The 26,011-nt window shown below is 37.6% G+C and overlaps 3 protein-coding genes across 9 annotated transcripts; 2 read left to right on the forward strand and 1 right to left on the reverse strand.

The window, feature by feature from the left end:
- Positions 1–3,911: 3,911 nt before the first annotated feature.
- On the reverse strand, positions 3,912–9,968 carry LOC108988122 (probable serine/threonine-protein kinase PBL8). Of its 2 annotated transcripts, none has more exons than XM_018961370.1 (6): positions 9,692–9,968; positions 8,926–9,284; positions 8,684–8,819; positions 5,790–5,926; positions 5,558–5,681; positions 3,912–4,678 (listed from the first exon to the last, which is right to left on the reverse strand). In XM_018961370.1, the coding sequence occupies exons 1-6, from the start codon at positions 9,741–9,743 to the stop codon at positions 4,191–4,193; spliced, it is 1,296 nt and encodes a 431-aa protein (XP_018816915.1). In that variant the 5' UTR covers positions 9,744–9,968; the 3' UTR covers positions 3,912–4,190. The 2 variants fall into 2 exon arrangements, with proteins under 2 accessions (XP_018816915.1, XP_018816834.1); XM_018961289.1 differs by having other exon boundaries at positions 8,926–9,287.
- Positions 9,969–10,230: 262 nt separating this feature from the next.
- LOC108988246 (transcription factor IIIB 60 kDa subunit-like) lies at positions 10,231–23,267 on the forward strand. 6 transcript variants are annotated; one of them, XM_035687958.1, is made up of 8 exons: positions 10,245–10,421; positions 16,517–16,666; positions 16,750–16,903; positions 17,368–18,183; positions 18,302–18,427; positions 20,358–20,438; positions 20,750–20,803; positions 23,109–23,267. In XM_035687958.1, the coding sequence occupies exons 4-8, from the start codon at positions 18,133–18,135 to the stop codon at positions 23,178–23,180; spliced, it is 384 nt and encodes a 127-aa protein (XP_035543851.1). In that variant the 5' UTR covers positions 10,245–10,421; positions 16,517–16,666; positions 16,750–16,903; positions 17,368–18,132; the 3' UTR covers positions 23,181–23,267. The 6 variants fall into 6 exon arrangements, with proteins under 6 accessions (XP_035543853.1, XP_035543851.1, XP_035543854.1 ...); XM_035687961.1 differs by lacking the exon at positions 23,109–23,267 and adding an exon at positions 20,955–21,310; XM_035687962.1 differs by lacking the exon at positions 23,109–23,267 and adding an exon at positions 20,978–21,310.
- On the forward strand, positions 15,173–18,076 carry LOC108986819. Its single transcript, XM_018959615.1, has 6 exons — positions 15,173–15,298; positions 16,517–16,594; positions 16,750–16,884; positions 17,204–17,261; positions 17,368–17,489; positions 17,996–18,076. The coding sequence occupies exons 1-6, from the start codon at positions 15,173–15,175 to the stop codon at positions 18,074–18,076; spliced, it is 600 nt and encodes a 199-aa protein (XP_018815160.1).
- Positions 23,268–26,011: the final 2,744 nt, after the last annotated feature.

Genomic DNA, 26,011 nt, shown 5'->3' on the forward strand with positions numbered 1-26,011 from the left:
GAGAATCGAGCAAGAACCAGAGGAGAACTTCTCATTTTAACAAACATCTTTTTCTTATATTTTCTTTTACCTTCATTGGCCTTAGATTTTGTCAAATCATCTTTATCCTGTGGGAAAACTTCAGGATGTAAATCTGGCTCCAGTTCGGAAACAATGGCATCCAAAATCAGCTGCTCCTCAACTGGTTCATCTTCAGGTTCCGCGACATCCGATTCAGTCCCTTAGACTACAAACGGGACAATAGGCATAGACTCCTTCTCAAAGGCCATCAACACTGATTCACAAATAACCATAGGAGGTTGTCCCAGCACTGATTCATCTTCCATTACCAAATTCACAACACTATCCGTAACTCGTGGTTCAACATCATTCTCCCTAGCGACCTCAGTTTCAGGAACTATCGAAATCTCCCTAACAGCATCTACCTGCAACATGACAAGATAGGCGTCGAAACATCTTCTTTTTGTGAATTACCCCCCGCTGGATCAGACGAAGGATCATTCACAACTACACTCGAAACTGTCAAAGGAACCGCAGCAGGTTCCCCATTCGCATCCATCTCTTTCAACCCTTTCTTCCATGCCCGAGCCTTCCCTAATTTCTTAGTTTTATCAGCCCGACGGGTTTGCAAATTATGGCCTTGCATTCGACACTTACTACAATAGGCAGAGAGTTTCATAAACAACTTCTTGTTTCGTACTCGAAGGCAAACCCGGTGCTCCAATCCAAAAATGAGATAGAGGTTCTTTTGCAGCCTCAACCTAGACACACAACCTCGCACCATCCGTTCTCGTGGTGCAACGCGTCGGATTATCTCGACGAATGAATGTACCAATGGGAGCCATAAGAATACTAAAAAAAGCTTCACTATAAAAATTGGGAGGAAGTCCCAGAAGAGAAATCTATATCGGTACCCGAGAGGGCTCGTCATCCTCTGTGATTTCTAGCATCCAACGAAACGCCCGATAAAAAATCCCATTGATCTCGTAAACATCCCGCGACAAAGCTTTTGTGAAATCGGCCTCATTTGTCATACGTACAAACACATTCCTTGGGCTTCGCATAGAAGAGACAACTAGAGTAGACGAAAGACCCCAACGATTGTGTATGAACGCATGAACTGCATCCAAGTAATGGAAAGGCTCTACTGACTTAATAATCTCTTCTCGGGAAAACTGAAAATAAACTTCACCATCCAGCATCTTATAAGGTCTAGGCGGCAGCACCATCGCAGGGATGGGCTGTGGGACAACAGACACCAAATTGACAAAGGGAGGCCGACCAGTGCCACCATCTACGACTGCCATGCAGCCAACCATGGAGGTCCACACAAGAAGCAAACGAGAACCCTAAAACTCACGTAGAGAGAAAAAGGGCAAAAATATCATACAAATCAACATTGTTGCTTTATTGGAAAGTTGCAGATGATGCCATAACAACAAATCAAGGTGGTGCAAAAAGCTTTGGATGCAGCAGTAGTGCATCACTTGCATGTTAAACAAAGTTGGAAGGGAGCTAGCTTTCGTTATGGATAATGAGAGTAAGCCTCAACCACCCAGTACTCAGTAATTGGACCCATGGGTTGTAGCATCCTGATTGATAGTTCAAATGATGTCAGCTTTGCTTGGGATCTACACAGATGAAAATGCACCCACTTGGACTCTTACGTTTGGCTTATTTCTTTCAATTTGCATGACAAGGTACTTATGAGAGAAAGATTGAAGAAGCCTAGCTTAGAAATTTAAAGTTACCAATAGTATTCATGATGGAATAAAGAAAAATGGTAACACTAACGGCTTTAAGATGTTATGGATGGCGGAATTGTCCATTGCTCTAACACAGATCCAACATAACTCTTCTGCAATACAGACCTAACAAAAATCCTAACAAAAGTGCTAGCCACCCAAGCAAGCAACCTAAATAAAGCACAATGCTCTTTCGCTTGGCGAGTACACTGGATGAAGTACAATACTTTTCACCTCAAAGAGCACCAAAAAGGAGCATGAAGCTCGCCACTACGGCTCATGAAGAGGAAAAGTGGCCGCCCTCAAGGCGGACATTTTGAAAAGAAAAAGTGCTCGCCACCCAAGCGAGCACCACTGGGGAAATAGTGATCGCCACCTCGGTGAGCATCATGGGAGGCAATGTGCTTGTCACCTTGGTGAGCACAGTGAAGGAGCATGAAACGAGTCTCCTCGACGAGCACCATTTGAGGCAAAGTGCTCAACCCCATGTAAGCACTATGGAAAGAAAAAATGTTAGCCATCCAAATGAGTACTAAGGGAGATAAAGTGCTTGCACACCAGGTGAGCATTGTAGGAACAAAAGTGCTCGTCACCTCGGCGAATACGGTGGAAAGCGAAAGTGCTCACCACCTCGACAAGCACCATGGGAGGCAAAAGCAAAAGTTCTCACCCTCGAGGCGAGCACCTATATGAAGCACAATGCTCCTTCCCTTAGCGAGCACCCTGGATGAAGCACAATGCTTCTGACCATGGGGAGCATAATGAATGAGCACTATGAAAAGTAGAAGTGCTTTCCACCTAGGCGAGCACCGCAGGAGTAAGAGTACTTTTCTACCTTGGGAACACCATGGGAGGCAAAGTACTTATCACCTTAGGGAGCACAGTGAAAGAGCATGAAACTCACCACCTCAGTAAGCATCGTGGAAAGGGAAAGTACTCACCCCTCGGACGAGCACTATAGAGTGTAAAAGTGCTTGCCATCTTGGTGAGTATTATGAGAGATAAAATGCTCGCTCTCCAGACAAGTACCATAAAGAGCAAAAATGCTTTCTCCAGGACAAAAACCATGGAGAACAAAATTGCTCACCAGGTAGGTGAGCATCGTTAAGGAGTATGAAGCTTGCGATCTTGGCCAGCATCATGGAAAGGGAAGCGCTGTGGACTAGCACTATGGAAATGGAAAGTGCTCTCCATTTTGGCAAGCACCATAGATATCAAAAGTGTTTTTCATCTTAGTAAGCACCATAGAAATCAAAAGTGCTTGCCACCTCAACAAGTGCTATGAGAGGCAAAGTCCTTACCTCTCAGGCAAGTACCATGGAGAGCAAGATGCGCATTATGGAGAGTAAAAGTACTCTCACCCTAGGCGAGCATCAAGGGAACAAAAGTGCTCGCCACCTTGGTAGGCAAAGTGCTCCTTATCTCAAGAAAATGGTCTATCCCTGGATTGATCTAGAGGTTCGACAGCACCGTGGTCCATCCCTCGGTTGATATGGATGCATGACGAAGCCACAATCCATCTTTGAGAAGATTGGGACCCATGACGGGGCAATGGGTCTATCCGTAGGTCCATAAAAACATATGACGTTATCGTTGCCGTGGGTCTCCGCACCATAGACCTAAGGTGGTACCGTTCGTTTGGTTTTGATTTTGTAGACCCACACTAGCTTCTTGGTTCACTTGTTCTCATACCCATGACACCACCATGGGTTTGGTTTTGATGGTGCTTAGACTAATGCGATCTTGATCTTTCAAATGAAGATAAAATTTATGTCTATTCTATGATTGATCGAGCTCTGAGATGGGAATTTGAAGTTGTGGTTGTGGAGATTTCTAGTTAGATTTCAATCGGCTGATTTGATTTGAATCAGGAGTATTTTTGTGTAATTTAATATGTTACAGGGATATTTTAGTCCATTTGGATATATAACTGGGACATTTTAGCCTAACCCGATAACTGTAACAGGATTACTTCGATCAGACCAATATCTATAATAGACATTTCAGTCCGACATGGAATTTACAGGTGCATTTTGGTCTAAAAAACTACATGAATTCGTATGCCCTGGCCCCTAACTTGCTCTTTTCTCATAGATAGATAATAATGACCATAACCATAATTCCTAAAATAAATAAATAAATAAATACTAATTATAATGACTAATATGACCATAACCGAGACTTTTTGGCATACACTAGAAATTCTGCAATTATAATGTTCGTTCGCATGGTAAAATAGCTTCTCACATGGCAACACTCTGATTGGGAAGCAAATACGACCGGAGCATTGATATAAGCAGTACCAAGCCGGAGAAAAAATAGTTGACCAAGGCTTGGGATGATCAGATACCATGATGTACATGAGAGATACAAAGGGCAAACATACGACTTTTGTCATTTTAATAGGCTGGGAGAAAAAGCACGCCAAACAAGTACACGGACAGGTCACCTAACCCTGCATGCTGCAGGGCCGCCAGGGGAACAATTTGGGTTGGGAGATCGACAACTGGAACCTGGACCAACATTCTTTGCAAACCTATGATGCATATGGTAATTTGAGATTCCACCCATAACAAAGGGACCACCAACAGTAGTTGATGATGACGAGACTTCACTCATAGTGTCACTGCAACTTTGTAGAGGCTCCAAAGTTTCGACTACGTCACTCATTAAGGGCCTTGCTTTGGGATTCTGGCTCAAACAATAGTATGCCAAGCTGCAGGCTTTCTGTGCTGCCCTTACAGAGTACTGATTCTCCAATCTAGGGTCAATAACTTGCAGTAACTTTTTCTTGTCGTTCAGTTTCGGCCGGGCCCAATCTACCAAGTTTTGCTCCTTGCTTGGCCTTGTCTTATCGACGGACTTTCTTCCCGTCAAAAGCTCCAGAAGAACAACTCCGAAGCTGTAGACATCACTCCTGGCAGTCAGATGACCTGCTCATTTCATATAGACCTTATTCAGAAAAAGCAATCATGCACAAAAATTGGTAATCCTGAGACATATAATACGTATAGTCTGGACATGCACAGAAAAGGAAAAATAAGCATGAGATCTTGACACAGCCACAATAAAAATAATTGCTTTTATCATTCTCTGAATTGAAAAAAAGAAAAAAAAAAAAACTGAAATGATTTGATGCAATTGAGCTAGCAAGACAAAGATAACAGGGTAAATGCAAACCATTGTCCTGAAGTTCCACATCTGCAAATCATTTGCCATTATAACAGTAGAAATGCAGTTTGTAAAGAAGTTTGGAGACATGTTTTTTTTTGGATTTCATGCATGCCAGTGCCCCCTCCCCCCAACTTCCACTCAATGTAAAAGTAATTACTTGTACCTTGAGGATGTCTCAACTAATTGGGATCTTGTCTAAGCAATTCGTATTCTTGTAACATCCGGAAAGTATTTTAAATTCATACTTGACCTCTGTCGAGGAATAACTTGAATATGCTTTCATAACAGGGAGCAGAGGACAAATTTGGCAAGTACATGGCAGAGGACCTTTCAGAAAATACTGATGGCATTGGCACCTACAACCCACACCATCAACTAACTCATATCTTCTCTCTCTCTCTCTCTCTCTATAAGTAACTAATTCAGATATTGTCTGACAGCATCCATAGGGAAAGTATTTTTATTATACCTCCTTACCTTCATACTTAATTACCTGTCATGCAATAATTTGCAAATATGCTTTCATAACAGGGAGCAGAAGATAAATTTGGCAAGTATTTGGCACAGGACCTTTTAGAAAGTAACAATTGCAAGTTGGGTTCACAAACAGAGCATTTTTTGAGATATAGGGAACTAACCAGTCATCACGTATTCAGGGGCAGCATAACCATAGGTACCCATTACTCGAGTCGATACATGGGTCTCATCACCTTGTGGTCCAGCTTTAGCAAGCCCAAAGTCAGAAAGCTTCGCTGTATAATCCTGCAGACATAGGCAACCAGAAGATGAATATAAATAGATCACCCCCTATCAAGAAATATAGTCTTAAGAGATCACTTAGAAGGGAGGGTGGAAAGAAACACCACTTACAGAGTCCAATAATATGTTAGAAGTTTTGAAGTCTCTGTATATAACTGGCCTTTCAGCATTATGAAGAAAAGCCAGCCCTTTGGCAGCTCCAAGAGCAATCATCATTCTAGTGGCCCATGATAACGGAACAGCTGCCTCTGAAGGCCTCAGGAAAAGTCATATCAACTCGTGTTAGAAAACATTGCCAAGAACTAAATGGGAAGTCGTATCAAATGATGTTAGAAAAGTATATGGCAAAGTTTGGTTAGCACCCTCTTGTCCATGCATTAATCATAAAAAACACAGGAAGTAGATAGCTCACAATTTCATACATCACAGTGGTATAAGATTTTTTAAGTAGAAATAAAGAGTGTGTTAAGTGTCATATGAACCAAACCAGTCCAATCTGGTGCAGAAAATTTAACTATTTGCAAAAATATCATAAGATCTAACCACAGAATGTCAATGACAGTGTCATGACAGATTATAACTAGTATACAAAAAAATCTTTTGATGCATTTTATCTGGTTTTTGCTAAAACCTTTCTTTAAATTCTCACCAGTTCCCTCCCATAAAAATTAGCATCACGATGTGGTTAAATCCTTTTACCTAAGAAGGGAAACTAGAAAAATCTAACACCATTGATAAGGGGTTTGAGATAGCTAACAAAGAAGCATAATATGAAGCAAGCAAAACACAGAGATGACGATTCAGTTTGGCATCGCTCTTTACTAATATTGTGAGCCTTGTCTCAATTGCTAGAGATAAGATTGAGCTACAGAGGTTGTACCACACCCTTGGGTCATACACCTGCTCCCTACCTCTGTGAGCACAAAATGCTCATTTTGTGGAAACCCTGTCGTAGACTACGTGATAACAGCGTAGGGAGTTCTTGACTCTGCTGCCAAATGTGGGAGCTTGAATGAGAGTTCCCCAAAACATATTTGGACCATTTCAACCAAATGCACGAACTTTTCCCAACTTCTTAACATCTTAGAGAACTCAAATATCTGTCTCACACACATTAAATCATCTTCCCTGAATGTCAAACAAGTTACATAGTCTCACTGGTCTGAGACTTAAAACAACTGTTTCTGGTTTATAATTGGATGTTACTCTAAAATTTAAAATCAGTTAGCCATTAATAAATTACAAGCCATGAATTGAGTGAGGATCTTATTCTCACTCAAGTGAGGTACCTTGGGACCTTTTCTAAGGTCAAGCCCCCAAAAATTTAACAAGGGCAATCTCCTGTTTTATTATTCTTTTCACTTATTTTATCATGCTTTATCTTGTCTTACTCATTGTAGCCTAAACTGATCAACTCAATTGAAATTAAAAAGGCCATAACCACCACTCGCTTTGCAAGAACTGGTTATGGATTGAGAGTTGTTTAAAAAAAAAAATAATGAAATAATAATAATTATCATAATAATGATGAATACTACTGATACTAATACTAACAAAACTATCAAAAAATTTGTTTACTGATTGTATCCTAAAATTGAACTTAAAACTCATTTTCTTCCTTCAAAAAAGAATATGAGGTCATCCCTTTGAAAACGAGCATTAGACCTCTCGGAGCATCATTCTCACACACATTTCCTCAAATACACTTTTTTTTTTTATAAGTAACACATTTCGTCAAATACACGCCATTCTCTTTCTATGGACACTTGTCATACTACCACATTTCCCACTAAAGTTACCTCTTGTTTGTTGCACATGCTCTAATGATACACAAACAAGGATAACATGACATCTTTTCATTTGCAATGCAATCCTCTCCAACTATCACAAATAGTTTAATGGAGCAAAAAGAAAGCGAACCAAACTCTATGCTCGTTCAACACTTCAATACTTCAGAGGTAGCACAATATTTTGAGATTTTTTCTGATGACGAGGATCTTTAGAGACCATGTAAATGCACATATCTTTTACCCAATTAAACCCTAGAGGCAAACCCGTGTAATGTGCCCACATCACACGGATTAGATAAATCATCGGCTTTTCACCAATGAGATGTAGCCCCTAGAAATTGTTTGCATCAAAAGTTCAAACCTTAGATCTGGGAGGAGCATAAACTCAAGACCAAGATCCTTACCACTTGAGCCAACCCACTGAGTTCATAATAGTTTGGGATCTTAAACACTTTTTTTTTTTTTGATAAGTAAGAAACTTTATTGAATAGATTGAAACTAGGCAATGCCCATGTACACATGAAGTATACAAAGTGAGACACCTAGTTACAATCTAATACTCTGGAAAGAAGAAAGAAACTCATGAACATTCCCACCCTTCAACACTTAGAGAACGGGTATTGTGAGAAATCATTAAGACCTCCAATAGAAGGAACCAGATATAAATGAATTAGTCTTCTTTGCCCTGGTTGTTACATTACTCTGCTCTAGTTCTTAGTTCTCAAACATTTTATCTTGCTCCTCTAATGCAGCAGCACACCTTTCAGGAAAAGGCATTCGTAAGGTTAGTGCGTAGCAGCATGCGACATTGTGGCTATATTGACATTCTAATAAAAAAAGTAGCTAGCATATCTCATATGTTGCATTTACAACTTCTTACTTGGTATAGAAGACAACTAAAGAATTTCCGCAAAATAAATGGAAATCTTAGAGCTGTAAAATATCTGTGCCATAAAAAAGGATAACTGAGATTTCAAGAGGCTACAGAAATAATTATGGTCACGGAACATGTTTTCATGGTCGCATGGATGCTGCTTTGATCAGGTCAGCCATCAATTTGCTTTGATCAGGTTAGCCATCAATTTTCTTTTGATAAGTAAAAAAAAAAAGGATTTACTGCCGATTGGAAATGTATTATATAAAAAAATAGAAATCTGAAGAACATATAAAAGAGAAAACATGATGTTAATACTAATAAGACAACATGGTGCGTACTTCGAAAGAGGTGATTCTCAAGGCTGCCCCGGAACATGAACTCGTAAACGAGTAACCTGTGGTCATCCTCGCAACAATATCCAATCAATTTAACCAGATTCGGATGCCTTAGCTGGCCAAGAAAGTTAACTTCGGTCTGCGCGTAATTATGACATACAGAAGACATAAAAAGGTGAAGAAAAAGAGATAAAGAGAAAAAGGACTGCATAGTACAGTAGGATAGAAGGGGAGAGAGAGATTACAAGCCACTCTCGGTGTCCCTGTAGGCCCTCCTTGTTGAGAACCTTAACGGCAACAGGGAGGGATTTGAGTCCAACCCTGAGATTCTCGTCGATGTAACCTTTGTAGACGGTGCCGAAACCACCTTCCCCGAGAATATAATCGGATCGGAAGCTCTTCGTGATAGTCTCGAGTTCGTATAATGTGAAGGCAATGACGTGGGTATAGAGGACAGCATTTTTTCCAGAGTCCTCAAAGTTGCGAGGGGTTGAAGGATCGCTCAGATCTGAGACGGACCGATTGTGCTTCTTGTCCTTGTCCTTGTCGGTTGGAGTCGGAGTGGGAGTGTTAGAATTTTTAGCTAACATGTGGAGCTGTTGAACTGCTAACAAAATGGGGAGAAAAAGAGAGATTAACAAACCCTTAAATCACATTTTAGCTTATAATAAAATTTTAGTTCACATGCCCCCTTTGAATTGGAAAAGTTTTTAAAGGAGTTGCGAGTATTGACAGAAGACGAGCCGAAGGAACTACATAGGGATGCTAACCATGCAGAAATAGAGTTGGAGAGAGAGACAAGAAGAGGACATTTGAGATACATACATGTACAGATAGATACTAAAGGAAATTCAAAGGAGAAATATTATTACGAGAGCTGAGCACGCGAATTAATAAAAAGATAAGAGTAAGAGAAACAAAGCCCTAGATCTGAACTCAGGTGGTGGGAGAAATTGCGAGGAAAAGCAATAATTAAAAAGAACAAATAGGAAGAAGAAGAAGAAAAGAAACCTTGAGCATGGGAAACAACAGCAGATTCCTCTCTAGTGCCGCAGTTGCCCATGGTGGCTGGTCGTAATTTGTGATGTGATTGTGATGTAGCTGCAGAGTTTTATTACGATGGATGCTAAAACTAACTGCAGTGGCAGCGGGAGTGGCACTAAGACTAGAGCAGCGGACACTGTTGTTGTCGTCGTTGATATTGATTGTACAAGTTGCGGTCGAAGTCGGAGTATAAGGATGGCCCAGACCCAGAGTTTCATCCTTCAGTGCCCTTTCCTATCTTATTTTTCCCAGGCAAATGCCATATCTATAATCATCTCTCTCTTACGCCGAAATTTTCTGTACCGGAACAGTAACCGATATGGGTGATCATAAAACTCGGTTGCGCTTCATGTTTCGGAATGTTTCGGCTCAATATTTGGGGGTGTACCGGCCGGTTTTCGGTCATTTAATTGAATGACAAACTTGTAAATCTTCGTAAAGGGCAAGACAGGGTGGTAATTATATCCCTCCCATACATATCAGTGATATCACCCGAAACCTTCTTTCTGCGTAACATCTCTCCGCTGCAGTCACACGGCAGCATCCTTCGGCAGTTCGGCGACTTCGGCTTCCAAACTTCCATTTCCAGCGACCTCGATTCTAACACGGCCCAGCTTCCGGCAACCTCCAGGCACTCAAGTTAACCTCTCCCTCTCTGTTTATACATGACGGCGTTCCAGGCGTCCACGACTCCACGGTAAGCTCCCTCTCTCTCTCTCTCTCTCCCCCACACCATCTTGCTCATCGTATGGGTTTGTTCGATATGTAGAACTGGCCTCTTCATTGTCCAATCAACCTGGTCTTTCATTTAGAAATTGCTCCCAAAAGACATCATTTACTCTCAGGAGTCACTACATGCCCGTGATTGTTATTTGGTACACTTGAGAGGAAGATAAAGTTGTCTTCCGCCAGAGTTTTGCTCGTAGGAATAAATATAGTATCAGGTTCTTTATTATTGGTAGTAAACTTTGAATCTGGGGATTTGTTTGCTCAGTTTATAATACAGAACTGAACTTACTAACGCTTGAATGCCCGAGACCTTTGCAAATTTGATCTAATTCCCTTTATTATTCGTGACTGGCATCAAATTGTATTCCTCACGGCCAAAAGGATATAACTTTCTTTCTTAAATGCAGGATAAAGCCAAAGTCAATTGCAGTTCTTAAGAATTATGTGATCTTTCTTTTTTCAATTAGATGGTAATGTATTGTCGATTCATAGGCATTGCACTTAATAAATATGAGATACATATATATGTGTGTGTGCATATTTATATCTATATATCTAGAGTCCTGAAGTGGTACACCACCATGCACCGGTATCGGAATATTTCTTTCCAGTACCTAAACAGGAAGGGTCACCAAAATGGATGTCAAAAATTTGGCCAGGACTCTTTTTCCTTGTTTTATTTTGCAGATTTTCCAATATATACCCATAATGTGTATATTAATATCTTTTCTTTCGCAGATTTATATATATTTTTCTTTCTTCGTATTGTATATTATATACTTCCAGTTGAAGGGGTGTGTGTGTGTATTTAAGTAAAAGATTAGGGTTCAATATTAAAATAGTTCTTGTAGTTTTTGGATAGTTTAATCCACCGTGCTTTCAACTTTGATTAAATTAGTCATTTTGTCAGGACATTGTTGTTAATCTGTTAAAATACCACACCAACAGAAATGAATGAGTGTTGAGTGTCATTAAAAAATTAAAAGTTTCGTGTTCTCTTGTATATATTTAGTGTACTTGGTTACTCTTTTTGATATATATATATATATATATATTTTTACTTATAAAAAAAAAATTGAAAAGTTTAAAAAATCATTCAAATTCAAAAAAAGAGCCTAAACTGCTCGAATCGATCCATGCAGTGCCTAGGTTGTACCTATGCATTGCCTAGGACAACCCAAGCTGCGTTTGGGTGCCAACCCAGGCATCAACACCCTAAGTGCGACCTAGGTTGTGACACTCATGTAGTCCAATCTTTCTCTACTTTTGGTTTTCGAATTTTTTATTTTGAAAGAATAGATGAAATAATTTAAATGACATGGCATTCAATAATTATTATTGATGTGACAATCTAATGGACGATGGAATATTGATTTGATCAAAGTTGAAACATACAGAATATAAAGATTAAAAATTAAAGTCTAAGACTTATCTCTTTAAAAGTTAAATTACAAGACTTTTTCTTTTTAATTTGCCAAACTGCAGTTACAATTTCATTGCTCGCCGTGATTATTTCCATGACTTCTTCCCCTTTTAAAGAGATTTCATATCTGCGGGTGTTAGAATCCATGATCTCACCCTCCCCCCAAAGCCACATCTTCCAAGTAGATTAAAAAGGAAGTCCCAATTGACGTGATCATAAGCCTTCTCCATGTCAAGCTTGCATAAAATACCCGGCTCACTCAATTTAATTCTACTATCCCAACATTCATTAGCTATTGGAACAGAATCTAGAATTTGTCTTCCTTTAACAAATGCATTATGAGATTTCGATACAATCTTCTCCATAACATTGCTCAAGCGGTTGACAAGAACTTTAGAGATGATTTTATAAACCCCATCAACAAGACTAATGGGACGATAATCCTTCAGAACCTCTTGCTCTCTTAGGAATAAGTGCATTGAAAGTTGCATTTAGACTCTTTTCAAACTTACCAAAAGAGTGCAATTCAAACATCCTCTCGTACAATGTCCCAACAATCCTGGAAGTAAGCCATGGTGAAACCATCTAGACTAGGAGCTTTATCCTTAACCATCCCACTTACAACATGCAGGGCCTTGGTCTTGGGGGTATGCTCCCCCACTCTAGGATTTGAAGCCCTAGATGAAAATAATTTTTAGGGGCCATGTTCCATTGGTGAAAAGTCAATGATTTATCTGATTTGGAACAGGGGAGAAATGGTTATTCCTTTTTTTGATCAGTAAAAAGAGAGATGTTATATATATGAATGAAATAAACATAGTCATTGTATACAGGACGTATACAAGGAACTCCTAAAACATTCTAAAAGCGATAAATTAAAGACAAGAATTCCTAAACATTGTCCCCATGTAATACAATAGTGGAAAACCAACACATTAGAGCGTGGAGAAAAAAATTCTTCAACTCAGTACTTGTGCGTTCCTTATCTTCAAAACAACGCGCATTCCTTTCCATCCAAATACACCACATAATACACAGCGGAATCATCTTCCACACTGCTGCCACTTGTTTGCAACCTTGCAACTTTGACCAACATCCCAACAAATCCACCACCCTCATAGGCATAACCCAGGCAATATCAACCCTCAGAAAGATCTCATCCCACAATACTCTTGTTACCTCACAATGTAGTAATAGATGGTCCACAGATTCTCCATTCTTCTTACACAAGTAGCACCAATCCAATACTACACATTCTCTCTTCCTCAAGTTGTCTGTGGTCAATATATTCCCAAGAGCTGCACTCCAAACGAAGAAAGCTACTCTAGAGGGCACACGAGACCTCCAAATATTCTTCCAAGGGAACGGAGTAATATCAAGTTATGTAGTCAAGAATACCCCTTGACTGTACATAACTTATGGTTATTAGACTTCCACTTCAAACTATCTCACTGTGTCAATGGGATCTCCGTGAAATATAATAAGCTGAAAATTTCTGAAACAATAGATAATTCCCAATCATGGAAATCCCTATTAAAAAGGATATTCCACAAATGCGCACCATGAGAGAATATACGCACGTCAGCCACTGAAACTTCCCTATCAGCTGCAATACGATATAAGGCCGGAAAAACCCTTTCCAAAGCCTGGACTCCACACCACACATCCCTCCAAAATCTGATACGACTGCCCTCACCAACTGCAAAGTGAACTTGATTTACAAAACATGGCCACCCCTTCCTTATATACTTCCACAAAACCCACCCCATAGACCCCACTTACTTCCTTAGAGCACCAACCACCCCAATCAACACCATGTCTAGCATCAATAGTGTCCCTCCACAATGACCCCCCTCCAAATGATATCTCCATAGCTATTTTCCCAATAAAGCTTTATTGCAAAATTCTCAAATTATGAACACCCAACCCCCCATTCACAATTGAGGCGCATACAGTCTCCCATCTAACCAAATGGAATTTCTTCTCTTCTCCCATTCCATCCCATAGGAACGCCCTAAAGAGTTTCTTCACCCTGTTCACCACCCCTACAGGCATAGGAAACAAAGATAAAAAATAAGTTGGTAGATTAGTAAGAGTACTCTTGATAAGAGTGAGACGGCCCCCCTTCGATAAGTACACCCGTTTCTAGCCAACCAGCCTTTTCTCTATCTTCTCCACTATCCCATCCCATATAGCTTTATTCTTGAAAGTTGCTCCCAAGGGGAGACCCAAGTATTTCATTAGAAAAGAGGACACCTTACAATCCAGGAGACTAGCTAACCTGAGAATATTAGAAACCACACCCACAAGAACCATCTCAGACTTGCCCAAATTCACCTTTAGCCCCGACATTGCCTCAAAGCAAAGTAGCAATGCTCTTAAAGTTTGGATCTGGCTACTCTTTGCTTCACAAAAAACTAATGTATCATTTGGAAAAAGAAGATGTGATATGACAATAGTGCCACCATCACCATTGCCCACCTGAAAACCCGATAAGAAACCTCCCCCAACACCAGCCTGCACCATCCTACTCAAAGCCTCCATAACTATTTCAAATAAAAGAGGAGATAAAGGATCTCCCTGCCGTAGACCCCTTGAACTAGCAAAAAAATCGGCAAGTGTACCATTAACTAGAACTAAGAACCGGGCGGTTGAAATACAATGACGCATCCATGCAATCCACCTAATCCCAAAACCACATTTCTCAAGCACATATAAAAGGAATTCCCAATTCACATGGTCATAGGCCTTTTCCATGTCAAGCTTGCACAGAACACCTGAACCTCCCTCCCGTAACTTGTAATCCAAGCACTCATTTGCAATAAGTACTGAGTCCAGAATTTGTCTCCCACGAATAAATGCGTTCTGGGACTTGGAGATAATATGTTCTAACACCGGACTAAGCCGGTTAGCAAGAACCTTCGAGATTATCTTATAAACGCTACAAACCATGCTTATAGGCCGAAAATCTTCAATAGTTGAAGCCCCATGTTTCTTAGGAATAAGCGCAATAAAGGTCGTATTAATGGATTTTTCAAACTTCTGAAAGGAGTGAAATTCGTAAAAAACCTGCATAACATCACCTTTTACGATATCCCAACAACTTTGAAAGAACCCCATTGAAAAGCCATCCGGCCCCGGCACTTTATCCTTTGCCATGCCAGATATGACCTTGTGGATCTCTTCTTCAACAAAAGGTCTCTCTAAAATACTCATGCTCTTTTGGCCCACCCTTGTATTCGGCCTTGGTACGCCATATACATGAGTGGGCCATGATGGTTTTGGCAAGGTTAAGAATGGATGGTTTCTATAACCAGATCCAATCATTGCAGTACTTGAGAGGAAAGAAAAAATCATCTTTTGATCTCAAGGCTGCTACTGATTCCTTACTAGTTACTAGTTACTTGTGTTTCTTACACCTTGTACGATTGCAGAGTCACTCGGAAATCCCTTTGTAATTTTCTGGACATTCATGTTTTGTTATAGATTTGGCGAGCATCTGGATAACTATTGAATTACAACAATATTGTACCGCAATTGGTGCGTCTTTGCAGATTTAATACTTTTGGCTGGTTGGTTCCATTACCACAAAGCTTCTCCAGAATTGGCTTGTTTAGTAGGGCTAAACAAGGACTTGGATCTCTTTCTTGGGCGGGGCATCAAGTACATATATTTTACAGAAACCAATTTCTGAGGGAGGAACCCCATTTTCATCTTGTGATGTGGGCGCCTTATATGGATCTACAATTTAACCGGGCAAAAGAAATATTGTGTTTGCACAGTCTTCAGGATTCTTCTTAATAAAAATTTATCAATGAAAATGGCTTGCATTTTCATTTTCTTGTGTAAGATTTTGTTTTACGAAAATGAAGACATCTTTCAAGAAAAAATAGTTCCGATTATTGAGCTTAGTTTGGCCAGAGGAGGAAGAAGTTTGGGCATTGCCTTTATTTGGCCTTTTTAATATCTTCAATTTCTGGTAAGCAGAATAAAAGCCATACAATTAAACCTTAGAGACTAGGGCTTCGTTTGCTTCCTCAACTCATCTCAACTTATCATTACAACTTTTTCAAATTCCAATACAAAATATAATAAACAATTCAACTTTTTCAAATCTCAAAATAATAATAATATTAAAAAATAATATTCTAACAATATTTTATCATCTCAACTCAACTCAGTTTAATATCCAAACGCAGCCTAAATCAATCTTTAAAATTCTAAGCCTGATCCTTCACATCTTCTCTAACCTTCAGCCTCTGAAACCTTTCAAGAAAATGTCATAGAAGCTCTCTGGTGCTGCTTTCCTACATTAAAATATTGGCCTTCTTTACTTATATAAAAAAAAAAAAAATATTGGCCTTCTTTCATTGACCTTAACAATGAATTATTAGTTACATTTTTTAGTATGTAAACTTAATTCAGAGAAGTTTGTCTCTGCCAGTTGTAAATGCTTCATACTTGCTACAGTTCCCAGAGTGAATTCTTGATGATAATGTAACCATTGTTCAGCTTATGAGGTTTTACAAGAACTTGGGTTTAACCAATGACATTGTTTAAATAAGATGTTGTGCTTGCAGGAACTTGATTCTTCTAGAGTATAAGATTGAAGGTTTTATTTGTATATTTCTTTCTAATAGGTTGAGGAGTTGATTAAGAATGCTTCAGACGTTAAGGCATGCGAGCAATCGGAGGATAGGTCCCACAAGTCTGGGGAAGTGCTGTGTTAACATTAAAATAGTGGAAAACCTCATTTTGCCCATGGACTTTGCAGAAATTGTTATGAAGACGTAACTCCACTCTTTTTTCATCTGTTCGTTCACTTAATTATGCTTTGATTCTTCATGTTCATGCTTGTTTTTCGTTAATGTAGTTTGTTGAACTTTCTGGGGGACTGCATGGTGGGTCAGAACCTCCTGCATTCCAGTGTGCTGAAAGGGAGAGAATAGCCATGGCATCTGCTAATAAGGGGGGAGATGAATCAAGTGCTTCCTTAATGCCTTGGAAGGTCAGAAAACATTGAACAGGTAACTGAACGGTTGGTCCTATCTTGACATTTCTAACTTATTGTTTGTATTTGTTTTTTATGTTTATGTTAACAAGTTCAAAGTGGTAATTTTTGTATTAGAAAGAAATGGGTGAAGGCTAATGTTTTATATTCCCTACCTAGACTTAAAATAAACAATTTGGAGTATTGTTGGATCTATTCCACATCTGCCTTCTAGCATATTACCGATTCTCAGAATTTATCAACCTCTATGCCTAAATTCAAATGTATTATTAATTAGTTAATTTTTGCTTCTTTTTTGGTCTGATTTATTTTCTAGCTTGAAAGCAGCCAAAAGGCAATCAAGAATGATCGATTGGACCTGAGGGAGAATGAAAGTATTTGTACATATTACATTAAAATACTTTTAACAGAAAAATCCTAGTCCTGTATTTTTGTACTATACATCTGCAAGCAGTTATATTAAATTATATTCAATCTCAGCTGCTGTCATGGGAGATCAGATTGGAATAGGTGGTGTTTCGGATGCATGTCAGAAATCTAAGGATACAAGCTTGATCAATGATGATGAATCAGATGGTCTTTCTGATATTGATGATGTTGAAGTATGGAGCTTATTGCATTTACCAATAGATTTGTGCGTCATTGTATATTTTGTTTGCCTCATGAGTGGTGTGCACATGCCGCACAAATATTTTCAACTAGGAGCTGGAGTGGAAAAATATATGCCCTTTATGTACTTTCTGTCGTTGCCATATGAGCATCTTTATGAGGAAGCTTTGGATTGATAATAGCACGAATGGGAGCAACCCAAGTATGAATTCTGAATTTTATGGCAGTAAAATATGTATATACTTTTAAATATAAGAATGTCCAAGATATGGTATGAATATGAAAACTCATCTGGACAATAATACTATCACTTGTCAGAAATTCTAATTTTTGTGAGTCTGGACTGTAAGGGATTATTAACTCTCAAAGTTTAAAAATCTTATGGCCAAATTCATCGGGTCAGTTTGATGTTGCATTTTCTTTGTCCCGTACAATTATGCATGGCATTATTTATAAATAATGACTTGTGGTAGGAGTTTGTTAATGTGTGTATTGCTAGGTGAGTGGCTACCTCAACAATGAGGAGGAGATGCGTTTTAAGAAGATTATCTGGGAGGAAATGAACAATGACTTGTGGTAGGAGTTTGTTAATGTGTGTATTGCTAGGTGAGTGGCTACCTCAACAATGAGGAGGAGATGCGTTTTAAGAAGATTATCTGGGAGGAAATGAACAGAGAGTATCTTCAGGTTAAAGATTCATTGCGACTTTGAATATACCTTTTGTTGAAGACTAGCATACATATTCTGACACTATATGTTGCCCTTACTTGACTATGAGATTTACTGTAATATCTATGGTTCCCAGGAACAAGCAGCAGCAGCTGCTGCTAAGATGGGAAGTCAGGCCAGCTTTCAGAATTCTTCTGATGAATTGCGAGCTGCACATGAACTAGCTGCAGCAACTGCAGCAGCTGTGGCAAAGTCAAGAAAGGTGCTTTTTTGATCACTCATATCAGTGAAAAAACTTCTTGAAGTTTGGTTGATTTTGTTAGATTTTTACATGTGAATTTCATGCGTTATGTGATTGAAGTTACGGTGAAGTTTTAATCTTAAACACAATAGTTGAGATCAAATCATGTTTGTGATAAGTTTTGGCTAATTGTAGCCTATATTCTAGACTAAATACTTCTGTTTGCTACTTTGTCAAGTTGGATAGGGCGCTACCTTGTGTTGATCCTGCAGGCAGGGCTCTGGCATATATGATCCACTAATCCTAAACTCTGCATTTTTTTCCTCCAACTAAAAAATTAAAGGAAAAGGCTTGACCCTGTGCAGTTGCTCTTGATTAGGGGTGTAAACCGGTCGGTCTGGACCGGAGAAACCGACTGGACTGGACCGACCAAATGCATGGTCGGTTTCGGTCCAATAAATAAGAATGTTTCAGTCTTCGGTCCGGTCCCGGGGTGGAGATTTCTCGGACCGGACCGACCAAATAAAAAATAAAAAAAATAAAATATTATATATTATTTATATAATAATTATACAATTAACAATATAAAATTTTAAATATGTTATTAATACTTGTTAATATTCTATAAATTAACAATATTTTATTTATATCTTAATCTAACCTATCACTATTAACAATATAAAATTTTAAATATGTTATTAACACTTGTTAATATTCTATGAATTAACTAATATATAATATCAATTAGTTAATTATATAGTAATTATATAAATTAATAATGTAATTTTCATTTAATTTATTATCATTGACCATATAAAATATTTTTTTATTGAGTTTGTTACCTAATCCATATTAATAAGTCACTTAATTTAATTTAGTATTTTAAATAAATTTTTTTTATTAATTGATTTAAAAAAAAAAAAAATGCCGGACCAATGGACCTACCGGACCAGACCGGACCATATCGGTCCGGTCCGGTCCCTATGGGGTGTTCGGACCGGACCGACCGGTTTACACCCCTACTCTTGACAGCTGCTTATATGATTGTTGAAATTCATTCAAACCAGTCGACCTGTGCAATGCATGGGAATAATTGTAGTAGAATAGCTAAGAGGTGAGGAAGCTAAAGGGGTCAATAATGATTAAGTCAATAGCTGCAATAAGATGAGTAGTGTTTTTTCTTTATTGTGAAAAGTAATAATAAAATGGTTTTTTTATAAGTAATAATGAAATGATAGAAGAGTTAAGTGTAGAAAAGTCAAAGAGACAAGTAATGGGAAATCAATAACCACTGTAAAGATGAAAAGTCTTTTTTCCCCCTCTATTGATTAGTAAATCATAAATGGTAGGGAACCTTTTGTCTTCAAACCTATTTCTAATCTTAATTTCAAAGAATCGAATGAGTTTATTGCGGTAATAAAGATAATACAATTAAAGGTCTTTTTAGCATGTGAATGATTGGGATAAGTCAATGATGTAAAATGAAAAATAAAATGATGAGGTGGCTAAAAAAAATACAAAGAAGATGCTTCAGAAATTATATAGATAAGAGAAATGATTTGCATAACCCCAAATAGACAACTCTCACGCAATCCCTTTGTAAAAAAGTGGACCCCGCCTTAAAAAGTGTAAAAAAAAATTTATTCTTTTTTAGTGGGACCCACTTTTCTACAGAGAGCCTGTATGGGGCTTGTCTATTTGAGGCTTTTACCTAGCATTACTTGATAGATAATTGATATTTGCTTGTCACTTAAAACAGAAAATGAAAGTTTCTGCCCAAATAGTATTTTAGCGTGATGCACTCCAATTGACTGCTTGCACTTCATTTGTATATTTTCTCTATTTTTTTATGATTGTGTTGAAGTTATATTTTTGCTTGTCTTGTAATTCTCATTACAAATTCTTTATCTTCTAATGACACCTCTACATGTTTGGTTTCGTAATAAATTAGGAGAGGAAACAAAAACAAGATGTAAATGCCAATCCTGCTCAAACGGCTGCAGAAACAGCTTATCAAATGCTAATCAAGAAGGTAAGTCATGGAAAGATCAATTCTGGAAGCAACTGATTACTCACTAAATATGGTAAAATAGCTATGGAGACTGGTATTTTGATCACATGGTAGTTAACCGTATTAATCAGATTTCTAACTTTACTGGTTCATCTGTCACTTGTTTCCACTTAGCTTGATTTGGTGTCATATTTTCTTTGTTAATATTTATTTCGGTTGTGGTTTTGTTGTCTGACATTAGCTCTTTTATGGTTATTAATTTCATTGGTAGTTTTTTTAATTGCTCCTGGCACTGCCTCTGTTCTGATTTTTCACACTATTCATTTTCATAGAGACTCAGTTCGAAAATCAACTATGATGTATTGGAGACACTCTTTGCCGAAAAGGTATGTATATTTTCTTGTACTTTTATCGTACAAAGTCCAATTGAGGGATATAGATTTGTTTATTTAATATAATATATCCTCATTGTTTTTTGTTTTTTTTAGAAGTAATAGTATATCCTCATTGTTGGCTTACTTATCAAAGAAAATATAGCATATCCTCATGCCTTCTATCAGGAGGAAAAAAAAAGAAGAAGAGTATATCATCATGCGCACATAATTCCTTCTTGAACCTGGCTGTGGCAATAAAACCAGCTTTTGGAGGGGGTATGATATACATTACCACTTTTTACTCTTACAATTCAGGTATTATATACACCATTTCACAACAAACTGAGTAATCCAAAAAAAAAAATAAATAAAAGTCTGAGTATCAGTCATTAGCAGTTACGACCAGATCATAAATTTATATTTTGTAGTTGTACTTGTGTGTGTGCACACTGGTGCATGAATACATTTCATTCACATTGAAAGTGCCATACACTTTTGGTTCTCCTAATTTGCGACTGATATGAGATGAGATAGGTTGAGATTAAAGTTAAAAGTTGAATAAAATATTACTAGAATATATATTTTTAATATTATTTTTGTTTTAAAATTTGAAAAAATTGAATTGTTTATTTTATTTTTATGAGAATTTGAAAAAGTTTTAATAATTAGATTAGATGAGATAAGTCGAAAGGAGTTGTGAAAATAAAGGAGGCCTTAATTTCCTTATTTTAGGGCAGCATTGGGATTTGTCAAGCTTTTCTGAATCAACTTGACTCGTAAACTAAGGGGTTGTTTGGGAAATACATCTCATCTTATCTAAAAATTTCTCATAATTTCCTTTCCAAACATCCCTAAAACACAAACACTTTTCAATTTCAAATCTTCAACTTTTTCATCTAATTATTACCTAATCATTACAATTTTCTTAAATTTTCAAACAAAATACAAAAAACAATTCAAAATTTTTAAAATCTCAAAATAAAAATTATATTAAAAAATTATATTCTAACAGTATTTTAATTTTATAATATTTTTATTCAACTTTTTCTCTTTCTTTCTCAAAATTCAATAAAATATCTTTAACTCAAACCATTTTATTACTATTCATAAAATTCTTATATCATCTTATTCCTTAAGCATCCACGTATGTGATTGGCTGCATTATTTATTTTAATATAAAAGAATTGTTTTGGGCCTTCTGACTAATTACTTCAGTGGAGTGCACAATGAATATGCAAAAGTGATTGTATAAAGCATAATTCTAGAAATAAATATATAAAGTGAGTAATACATCATTAAGTTTCTTTCATTTCAATTTCTAAAATTAAAAAAACACAAAATTGATATGGTATGTATATTTAGGGCAGGTTTGGGGGGTGGGATGAGACACAAAATTCTCATCTCATCTCATCATTACACATTTTTTAAATTCCTATACAAAATATAATAAACAATTCAACTTTTTCAAATCCCAATTCAACTTTTTCAAATCCCAATACAATAATAATACCAAAACATAATATTTTAAACACTAAAATAAAATACAAAATTCTCATCTTACTCCCCAAACCTGCCCTAGTGAATATTGTCAATCTTAAACAATGAGCGGTGTTTCAATGTTCAATGGTTTTTGGGTTACTCGCAAGTTGCTTGACATGTCCTAGACTCCTAATTGTTGCTTTGGGAATTATATATGTTATAGACAATAAATTAATCGCAGCTATCAAGAATAATGTCATCAACTCGTCATTTTTTATGGTAAAATAACCTAATTTTTTTTTTATACATAAATCGGATGAATACTGTATTGGTGTCTTTGGAAAGCGAATTCAAAAGAGAGAAGCTTCAAACCGTTGATGGTGTAAATTTCTATTTTACACCATCCAATAGAAAGGGAACACGTAAGAACTTTACTTTGTTTACCGTGGGTGCAACTTTAAACTAGTACTTCTGTTTCGGTCGCATTCTTTTGAAGGAAGGGTTTCTTCTGTTCGATTTCTTCTTTGAATTTTCCTCTTCCTTTCAGTCTCTCTCTCATCTTATGAAGCTTCTCTCCCTCTCTCCCTCTCTCCCTCTCTTAGCCATCTGCATTGACAACCACGTATAGAGCAAGAGAGAAGGGGGGAAAGAGAAGTAAAAATGTAGTCTACTAGATCTAGATTCACAATATTGAAAAATCTGTTGTTTTAAAAAAAAATCAAAACCCAAGAAACCTGTGATTTTTATCAGAATGTGCTAGAAAATCAATGTGAAAGTAAACAGTATCTAGGTTCTAATAAATAGTATCAAAAAGTTCTGACGATGGGTTTGACGTCAGCGACGGAGTACGACGATGGATCTGGGTAGCTTGTGGTCCAGCTCTAGTCGGAAGATGGGTGATTGGGTGTGACGATATCAAGATAGGTGGATATGGCAGCGATGGCTGAATACGGTTGTGGGATGGTGAAGATAATGATGGTGAAGATGATGATGAAGATTTTTTTTTTTTTTTTTTTTTCAGAAATCGGACTAGGGTATAGGACTTATCAAATGGGAAACTTTACAGCGTAATGCAGCGCTGAAATTGTATTCGGGGGGAGGGGAGAAAGGTCTTGGGAGGTGGAGAAAGCTCCTGCCAAATCATTTATGGCCCCTACACCCAATTCTATTTCACGTTAGGAGAAATTTATACGTGTCATTTGAGGATTAGGGGGTGTAAAATGTTTAAACACACCTAATCCTGCTCTCAGACTTTAAGGATTTGTTTATTTTTATATATGAGATAAGATGAGTTAAAATTAAAATTAAAAAATTGAATAAAGTATTGTTAGAATATATTTTTTAATATTATTTTTATTTTATGATTTGAAAAAGTTGAATGGTTTATTTTATTTTATATTAGAAGTTGGAAAAGTTGTAATGAGATAAGATGAGATATTTTTTAAAAGCAAACTTGGCTGAATTTGTTTTTTCCCAAACAATAGCCTTCCAATAAGTGAGTGTAACGTAAGTCTCTCATTTTAACTACCATATGACCGCACAATAGATGATACAACACAAGAAAAAAAAAAAAAAAAAGACCTCTTCTTCTCGCTGTCCATCTTTATGTCTTTTTTTTTTTTTTCCTTCTCCCAAATTAATCACAAAAGGTTGTACTTACGGAGAGAGAAGGAAGCAAGTGAAGATCCGCTCAATAAAATATAAAAAAAGGATCAAAGACAGGCCACCAAAATTGAGGAAGAAGAAGATGATTGATTATTATTAAGGAGGATACAATAATGATATCGATACCAAATTTGCTTCTCTCTCTCTCTCTCTCAATTTCAAAACAAAAAGATGAAAAAGTGATAATAATGACAACAATGAAAGTATCTTTGGCTGTAGAATCTTCAAATTATACTGAAATAGAAAATACTATACACACAAAAAAAAAAAAAAAAAAGAAGGAAGTGAGGAAGCAAGGAGGTGGAAATTGTGGGGGGGTAGGGGAAATCCAAAATGGGCTGTTTCACAGAGCTTGGTGGGCGACAGCGTTGTCTCGTTGTGGCAGCGACAAATCAGGTGTAGTGTAGCGATCTGGGCTCCCAAAGTTTTGTTGGTTTTATTATATAAGATCAAACTCATGATATGCAGTGTAGAATTTTACATGTGACTAGCTTTTATTAGGGGCTGTTAAAGGCCCAATGAAAGAACGACCGTTCCAAAGAGAAATTACACCAAAAAATTACATAAAAGTAGATTTATAAACTGACTTAACTTTATGAGATATGTTAGATTTACTTTATAATAAAAATAACTTTATAATATGACGAATCACATTAATTTGTGGTTTACTTTTGTAACTAAAATATTTCCCATTTTCCTAAGATAAATTCTATAAAATTTGATAATGCCCTCTCCACTCCCAAAAAAACTTTATAAGTTTGACCTCAACACTTCCTAGTTTCATCCCTGGAAATGAACATGTTACTACGGTATTACATACCACGAGATTCACATGTTATATTTGTCTATCTCATAATTAACAAAAAAGAAATGCTTAGAATAGATCATTAAAGATGATCTAGTCCATTTGAAACCACTAAGGTTCATTGGGTTTTCAAAGAGATGAGAAACATAATTACCCAGCCATTTTATTCCCCTCTACCATAATAAATGATTATTAATAAAATTACAGCAACATCCTTTTTAAAATTAAAAAAAAAAAAATGTGACATATATAATATATATCTTCTTATACTTAAAAGAGCCTATCGCTCTGTGAACAGTGACATCAACAGTAATGAACAGTAACTTAATTTACGATTTCTCCCCGCTCGCGTCGCTCTCTACCTCACAATTCAACACACAAATTACAAACTAACAGATAACGTCCCTCTCTGCAAATTCACCGTAAAATAACCACACAAATAACGTCCCTCTCTACCTCACAGCAAATTCACAATTTCCCCTTCGTCCCTCTTTGCAAATTCACCACAAAATAACCTCACAAATCACAAAATTTCCAAACAATTCACAATTCACCACAAAATCACAAAATTACCGAACAAATTTCTATTCAAATCACAAAATCAACACACAAATCACAAACCAACAGATCCGTGAAGAGAGAAGGCAGGAGTTGGGGCTTCGGCTGGAGGAAAGGAGGAAGAGGAGGGGTCGTCGGCGAAGGACGAGGCTGCTGGTGGTGGTGCGGTGGCGTAGGAGTGGCCAACGGCGGCGCTACGGGGAGAAACCCGTGCGTCGAGACCCATTTCGGGTTGGTCGAGTGCGGCTGAGGGAGGAGCGAAGGGGACTTCGACGGTAGGGTTTCCTCGCCGGCGTGAGGAGAAGCTGGTGACGTAGTCGGTTACGTCAGATGGTGGCGCACAGCGGCTTTGGGCTGCTTGAGGGAGGAGATCGGGTGAGAGAGAGGGAAGACGCGCGGGGATAGGAGGAAATACCAAGGGACTTCGACGGTGGGTTTTAATCGTCTGCGTGAGCGGAAGCCGATGATGCGGTCGGTGACACCGCACGATGGCGCACGGTGGTGCATGGTGGCTTGAGGGAGCAGATCGCGTGAGAGAGGGAGGACGCGGGACGCGGCTGAGCGGAAGGAGAGAGAGAGGGAGAAATAGAAAGTAAGGAGAAAAAGAAAGATTTTTGGATTTAAATCCAACCGTTTATCATAATCTCTAAATTTGATCTAATGGTAAAAATTTAAACACTGATTAAATTAATTTAAAATAAATAAATAATATA

This window comes from Juglans regia, chromosome 3 (assembly GCF_001411555.2).
Source record: "Juglans regia cultivar Chandler chromosome 3, Walnut 2.0, whole genome shotgun sequence".
NCBI lineage: Eukaryota > Viridiplantae > Streptophyta > Magnoliopsida > Fagales > Juglandaceae > Juglans > Juglans regia.

Excerpts from the sequence above, each read along its gene's own strand:
- LOC108988122 (XM_018961289.1), bottom strand. The coding sequence starts at position 9,743 with ATGGGCAACTGCGGCACTAGAGAGGAATCTGCTGTTGTTTCCCATGCT. Across the intron at positions 5,682-5,789 it reads CTAACATATTATTGGACTCT|GATTATACAGCGAAGCTTTC; the intron begins GTAAGTGGTGTT and ends CTATGTCTGCAG. Across the intron at positions 4,679-5,557 it reads CCCTGAATACGTGATGACTG|GTCATCTGACTGCCAGGAGT; the intron begins GTTAGTTCCCTA and ends TGAAATGAGCAG.
- LOC108986819 (XM_018959615.1), top strand. The coding sequence starts at position 15,173 with ATGGATGGTTTCTATAACCAGATCCAATCATTGCAGTACTTGAGAGGA. Across the intron at positions 16,885-17,203 it reads CTTCCTTAATGCCTTGGAAG|CTTGAAAGCAGCCAAAAGGC; the intron begins GTCAGAAAACAT and ends TTTATTTTCTAG. Across the intron at positions 17,490-17,995 it reads CTGATATTGATGATGTTGAA|GTGAGTGGCTACCTCAACAA; the intron begins GTATGGAGCTTA and ends GTGTATTGCTAG.
- LOC108988246 (XM_035687960.1), top strand. The coding sequence starts at position 18,133 with ATGCGTTTTAAGAAGATTATCTGGGAGGAAATGAACAGAGAGTATCTT. Across the intron at positions 18,184-18,301 it reads TGAACAGAGAGTATCTTCAG|GAACAAGCAGCAGCAGCTGC; the intron begins GTTAAAGATTCA and ends TATGGTTCCCAG. Across the intron at positions 18,428-20,357 it reads CTGTGGCAAAGTCAAGAAAG|GAGAGGAAACAAAAACAAGA; the intron begins GTGCTTTTTTGA and ends GTAATAAATTAG.